The sequence below is a fragment of the Populus nigra genome, chromosome 18 (genome assembly GCF_951802175.1).
Source record: "Populus nigra chromosome 18, ddPopNigr1.1, whole genome shotgun sequence".
Lineage (NCBI taxonomy): Eukaryota > Viridiplantae > Streptophyta > Magnoliopsida > Malpighiales > Salicaceae > Populus > Populus nigra.
This window is the reverse complement of record NC_084869.1, coordinates 8,525,661-8,532,802: the sequence shown is the minus strand read 5'-3', so window position 1 is coordinate 8,532,802 and position 7,142 is coordinate 8,525,661. Positions and strand designations below refer to the sequence as shown.

The 7,142-nt window shown below is 33.2% G+C and overlaps 1 protein-coding gene across 1 annotated transcript; it reads left to right on the top strand.

The window, feature by feature from the left end:
- Nucleotides 1-1,345: 1,345 nt before the first annotated feature.
- LOC133678855 (probable myosin-binding protein 5) lies at nucleotides 1,346-3,610 on the top strand. The gene is made up of 2 exons (XM_062101367.1): nucleotides 1,346-2,332; nucleotides 2,686-3,610. The coding sequence occupies exons 1-2, from the start codon at nucleotides 1,662-1,664 to the stop codon at nucleotides 3,608-3,610; spliced, it is 1,596 nt and encodes a 531-aa protein (XP_061957351.1). The 5' UTR covers nucleotides 1,346-1,661.
- The last annotated feature ends 3,532 nt before the right edge of the window (nucleotides 3,611-7,142 follow it).

Here is a 7,142-nt window from a genome sequence, read left to right as displayed (position 1 = left end):
GGTGAAAAATATATTTAGATTTCTTAATTTTAAAAATAATATAATTTATGTTCTTTTAAATTTAAAACATGGCTTTAGTGCAAAAGTTTAATATTATTTTTTAATCAATGGTTAGATAGTCAGAAAAAAAAGAGGGATTGTTAGATTCCAACTATGAAAAAAAAAGTTATTGTTCAAGCTATTTTTTACCATCAAAATAGATTTGTTTGGTTTCCTTGAGTTCCATATAGGTTTGATGCTGTTGTTTTAAAGTCCTAATATTACTTGAAAAAATATATCTAAGTCGAGGAAAATAAATCTAATTCGATTTGATTTCAAGTTTTTAAACCTTTTTGGGTTAATGGGTTGATTTGCAAGTGTTCCAAGAATGTTGGTAAAGTTTTTTTAGGTTGAAATGACTTAAAAAAAGTTTTTACAGTAAAAAAATATGCTATTTTATTTTTCTAGCTATCACAATGATATCTAGAATTTGGACTTACAAATAACACATCATCTATGTATTTAGGTCGTGTATCCATTTAAAAAAATAAAAAAATAAAAAAAATCAATCTCAAGTACTCAAACTTGGGCTTGAAGGTGCACCCACACGTGGACTTTTCCTTGTAATGGGTCAAAAAATAAAATAATTTTTGAATTTATATTTCAATTAATATCACTTCTTTGTAATTGTTTTTTTATTTAACATTTTTTGGGTATAATTTTTTTATATTATTTTGTGTGTATTTAATTTTTATAGAAATTTTTCTGATTTATTTATAAATTTTTTATTTAGATAATTGTTTTTTTAAAAATAAAAAATATTTATTTTCATATAATATTTCTAATATGTGCAGTCTTGTAGTTTTTTATTTTATTTTTATTGAATTAAATTAATATGTATGTTTATTTTTATTATTGTATAATTGAATAAAAAATTATTTTAATAAAAAATATTTATATTTATTATTTATATAAGAAAAAATATTTTACCGGAGAGTAAAGGGTGAGGCGTGGTGATTCTACGTTGTACAATACACTGTAAATCGGCTCACGAAACAATGTGGACACGTATTCAGAGTGTTTTCTTCACAAAATGCATCTCACAGAACTTCCAAGTAGCCAAACATTGCATATTAATTTCATTAAAATAATCTGTCATCAGCAACTTTGCAATGCAGCTGCTCTTTTATAGAAGGAGGTGCCCTCCTGCTGCTCTAAGCCCCACAATATCAACAAGCAGTTTTTGAAGATAGAGGCAACTGACAGATCATTCCCTTTTGCGTTTCATTTAACATTCATTGCCTTTTCACCCTCGATTTAGTTTGTTGAGGAGTGCTTGATAGACCGTTAATTCAGGTATATGGTCTGCATGCAAGACCTCAATTCTCCCGCAAAGTTTTGCTATTTATAGCCATGGCCACCCAAATTCCCATAACTAAAAGCCTAGCATCTCCTCTCAGTTCCTCTCCCTCACACATTTACAGAAAGAAAGAAAGGTCATGATCACGGTCTGGTTGATTCTTTCACCAACTCCCTGGTCATGATCTCTTATCTTATCATCCTTTCAGACCTTATATTCCATCCATCTTTCTATCTCCTTGCATCCATCTGAATACAAGTTGAGATTTTATTATTATATTTTCTTTCCTCGTTTTGGTTCTTGACTCTAGGATCAAATAGCCATGGCAAAGAGATCATTTAAACGTTTTGTGGAACAAGAACTCGGAAAACTCCCACTCTTCTTGATCTATGCCGTGCTCGAATGGGTGTTGATTGCTGTGCTATTTATTGATGGGTTTCTTGCTTTTTTTGCCAACGAATTCGCCAAGTTCTTTGAGTTGAAAATCCCTTGTTTGCTCTGCACGAGGATTGATCATGTCCTGGTTCATAGAGATGCTGATTTTTATTACAATGAATCCATATGTGGAACTCACAAGAAGGAGGTTTCATGTCTGGCTTACTGTCATGTCCACAAGAAGCTTTCTGATATACGAAACATGTGTGAGGGGTGTCTTCTTTCTTTTGCTACAGAGAGAGAATCAGATTGCGATTTATTCAAGTTTCCTGCAGGGGTTTTACATAAGGACATCGAGCTGTTTGCTGATGATGATCGTGACATCCATTTGAGGTTGCCTGCTTTAGGAAATGACATCGTGGTGCCAGCTGACAAGAGCAGCCCCCATCAGTGCTCATGTTGTGGGGAACCATTGAAGGTAAAGTCCTACTCAAAGGGAAAGATTGCAGGCATGCTCTCACAGGCTCCTGCTCCTTCTCCCCGAGCACCATTTGTTACTTTGAGAAATGAGGGCCCTCGCAAGTTGGATTTATCTCATGTGCGATACACAGAACTCAAGTTCTCAGAAAATGACTCGGAGCTCCATGATGATGAAGATGCCTCGAATGCATCACATCTAGATAAACAATGTTAGTTTTAAGTTTAACTTTGTTCTTGCTTTCTCTGTCACTTCTTATATGGGCAGGTTAAATAATTTTTCTCAACCTTTAAAGATCCTTTGATTATGCAAAATTTATATGCATGGTATGATTCAGTGAAAGCAAATCAAACTTGTCCATGTTATAAAATGCACATTCTTGAAGTGCAATGCTTGAATTGTTAATACTCTGCATGTTGTTGCTTCTTGGTTTTGATCACCCAGTTCTTAACAACCTCATTAATTTAGTGGATGGATTTTTTGTGCCAGTAAGGGAAGATATCAAAGCTGCTATGGTGCCATTGCTGACAGAAGCTGAGATTATGAATGAAGAAAGGACCCCTACATTTTCCAGAGGCAATAAGTTTTTCGGAATCCCACTAACAGATTCAGCCGCCGCTAGTCCTAGGGCATTTACTAGGTTTCCAAGGAAATCACTCCTCGACAAAACTGAACTTTCTTCAGAGGCCATAGAAGGGGCTTCTCTATCAAATGAAGTAGATGGTGAGTCAATTTTGCAACATTTAAAGAAACAGGTTCGTCTGGATCGCAAGTCGCTGATGGCTTTATACATGGAATTGGATGAAGAAAGAAGCGCTTCTGCTGTTGCAGCTAATAATGCAATGGCCATGATCACCCGGTTGCAAGCAGAGAAGGCAGCTGTTCAGATGGAGGCATTACAGTATCAGAGAATGATGGAGGAGCAGGCAGAGTATGACCAAGAGGCCCTGCAAGCAACAAGGGATATAGTTTCCAAGAGAGAGGAGCAAATCAAGACTTTAGAGGCTGAGCTCGTGGCTTATAGAGAAAAATATGGTGTCCTGATGGGAGAAGATTTTGTGGAATCTGGAGATGAGATTGATGAGGATTGTCATGATTTGAAAACAGACTCTCATTCTTCTTATACCGAAAGATACGAATGTCTCAGCCCATCTTATAGCTCCACAGAAGGGCAAAATAATGCTGAAAATGTGTTTTATCAAAGTACGTCTTCATCTTTTCTGGCTGTTGAGAACGGAGGGGAAACTGAAGACAAACCACTGAAGGCTTTTCAAGGGCAAGAACCTCATCGTCTAGGTCGGCTGAACAATTGGGATAAGAAAGTACATGTTTCATCAGATGACGGGGATCTTTCCTCGCAGTCTAGTTCTGATGATGTTAACCACTCCGAGAAAGTGACAGGTAAGTCACTTGCATAGATGCTTCCATTAAGTATCTGAATAAGTTCCACATTTCCTTAAATCATCTAAGGATACTTTTTTTTGTATGGAAGATCAAGAAAGGGAAGCAGATTTAGTCAAAGAATCCTCACATCTTCATGGATCAGCAAAGGACCTTGATGCTGAAGGTGGATTCCTGAAGCTTGCTGGTCATACACTCCAAAATGGTAGTGAAGTTACATCTGACAGTCTTCAGAAGATTTGTCAGCTGGTGACAACCGATGATCATGATGCATAGCACTCATCCTAATCGTTTTCATGGTATTTGTTTTGCCTTTTGTAATCCATCTTTGAGAGTTGATAGGCAACAACACATTTGACAAATGAATGCTATGTGCATCGATTTTTATTTCTTTCTTTGTTGATTGCAAATATTCAACATTGTATCTCAATAATGTTTAATACACCTATTTTCTAGGCTACCAAACATCTTCTATGGATGGCATTAGGTACCATGCTTCCTCTATGGTGCTAACTAGTTACTAATGTAGATCTTTTTCTTTGGCAGCTTGAACTTTTTTTTTGTTAGGATGTAAATACAGCAAAATCATTGCCGGGAGATGTTGAGGCCTTGAAGTTTGAAGCTTCTTGAAACTTTTGGATTTCAATACCCTCTCTTATGGAGGTAAGATATTTAATTTATATCTGGTGTATTTATCAATTAACATTATAGTCTGGTGTCACAAACTCAAGGAGTACAACAACAAGAACAAGATGATGATAATTGAACTTCAAGTACATTGGTAAAATGATTATTCATGCAACAGATTCCAGATTTTAATACCATGAGCTAGGGAAAAGACAGATACTAGGTTGAAAATAGCAAGCATGATTGATTTGATGTGAAATGTGAATGATCTACAAGGTGATTACATGATCCAAGCTGGGATTTACAATAAAGTACAGAAAATCATAGCCATAGCCTTCTGTCATGATTTAACATCTCCACTTCTTCACTTTTATACATCATGTATAACGGTGCATCTATGTAAGGCATGGGAGATGGTTACATTGAATCCTTAATTTTGACAAGTTGTGGCAGGCTAGAAAGTAGCAAGACTGGGCAGTCATCATGTCTCCAGCTATCTCAAACAATTTGGGAGAAAGACAGAATGCGGGAATAATCATGTTCTCAATTCTGCAGACTTGATTCTTTTAACTTAAGAAATATGTTCTTCATCGGCATAAACAATTACCAAGGTGCCAGGAGAGAGTTGTTGGTGTCTAGCAGGAGTGCAAGAATCTTCGTTATCGATGAGCAAACTGCTCAGTGGCTTATCATCCCTGCAAAATACTGCTTTTAGACAACTTATACAGTGATTTATCTTTTCCCAAAATTACTGTTGTGCTATAGCCTTCTGTCATGATTTAACAAATATCATCTCTTTCGACCAATCTTAGATTTTTTGCAAGCAGCACCTTTATGCTTTGATTTCAATCTTGCAACATCACTACAGTTCACATGCCTGCTGTGAAGCTGGTACCAGGAAGTAAACACAGAACAGGAGTTATGACCAGGTCTGGTAGAACCATCCATCCACACCATTCTTCTTCCAGATGCAGAATTGAATAAAATATAGCAAGCACCATGTTGATAAGTCAAATCAATTATGCTATTTGTTCTTCGTTTCTCCTTTCCAATAAGAAGAGACTACAGATAAAAACTTAATAACCTTTCAAACTAATCGGAATGTAGAAATGTAGGCATCCAATATTTCAATCCCTGATAAAGGGTATATTGCTCTAAGCAATGTGAAGTAAAAGGAAAAAGGGCTAAATAGAAACAACTTGAAATATAAAGGAGAGATGTAAATAAAGCAATAAATAAAAAAGAGATAAATTGTGTAAACGAGACTGTCATCTTTCATGGATGTCCTGTTAATATTGGCTGCAAACACCGGTTTATCCTTTTGATGACTTCTCTGATCTTCTATGCGATTACATGAACTCTTGTTATAATTAATCAACAAGAGTACATGAAAACATCAGTTTTCTAACATGAACTCTTGTTAGAAAAGTAATTAAAAAAACTTTGAGTAGAATTTTTTTTTTAAAAAAAAACAAATGATGTATCTCAATTCATAACCTATTAAATATGAAAAAACAAAACGGGTAAAAAAAAATATAAAAAAATAGTTCTAGTTAACTCGAATTAGCATGACAAATTTGTAATCTAATCAAGATCGAGCCAACCTGGGATATCCCGCTAAACCCGCGACCCTGATCATGAGATTAGAATAACCCGATAAAAAAATAAAGAGAATTATAAAGTTTTTTTTTTTAAAAAAAAAGCACATGTCAATTTTTCAAACTCATGACTTGAGTCACTAGACCTGAAACACTCTATTTAAAAAAAAATTCATGAAGTTCAATTCTCATTCAATCAAATATTAAATGATGAAATTAAAAAAAAATCAATTATACAAAAAAATTTTAAAAATAAAAACTAAAAGGATGAGGATCAAAATCCAAATATCAAATAAATTTTATATTTGATTGAAGAGTGAAATTGAAAAAAAAAATCAATTTCGCAAAAGGATCAAGAAAAATTCAAAAGAATGAGGATTAAGTTTGACATGAAAAATAAAAACAAATTAATGATTGAAGGGTGAAATTGAAAAGAATAATAACTTTTTCAAAAGGATCAAGAAAAAATAAAAATCAAAATAATAAGGACCAAATTGAAAAACTTACTATCAATTTGGATTGAAGGATAAAATTAAAAGCAAATAAAAATTTTACAAAATAGCCATGGAAAAAAAATAGAAGTCAAAAGAATAAGGGTCAAATTGAAAATTATTATATTTGTAAATTGAGATTGAAATTGAAAACAAATACTTTTTTTACAAAAGAGTTAACAACAAAAATTAAAAATTAAAAAAATAAAAACTAAAGTTAAAATATTAACAATAAAAAAAATCAAGTTGTAATTTTCATGAAAAAAAAAAGAAAAAACAAAAAAATTCACTAACAACAAACCGGGCCACCAACACTAACACATGTTGCTTCAAAAGAAAAATGACACAATGAAAGGGGAGTATCGAATGATGGGAGGTGCCTGCTCTTTTTTTTAATCAAAAACTAAATTGCTCCTGAGCTGAATTAACAATAACGCGAAAAACATTGTGAAAAAAATCAAAAAGTCCATTGACTCTAATTTTATCCTTTTGCTTTTAAGGGCATTTTATTCATTTCATGGTGCATTTAATTTTTTTTATATATTTATACAAATACCAAATTGCTTCTTAGTTGATATTATAATAACAAAAAAATCATTACACAAATACAAAAGTGCTCCTTAATGATATGTTTAAATTTTTAGTTCTAAGTATATTTTGATCATTCCATTATGCAGATTGAAAAAAAAATTATTTATTCCTAATTAATTTAGTAATAACAAATAAATCATCCAGAAAGACTTAAATATCATTCGTAGCTACTGTTAAGGTATGTTAGATGGAAAAGCAAAAGCATGATTACACTATCTAATAAACAAGTTTTTAAGCGTAGA

What these genes read in the sequence shown, in the direction of transcription:
- LOC133678855 (XM_062101367.1), top strand. Translation starts at nt 1,662, where the DNA reads ATGGCAAAGAGATCATTTAAACGTTTTGTGGAACAAGAACTCGGAAAA. An exon ending in GTGCGATACACAGAACTCAA is followed by an intron (nt 2,333 to 2,685) that starts GTTCTCAGAAAA and finishes TGTGCCAGTAAG; the next exon opens with GGAAGATATCAAAGCTGCTA.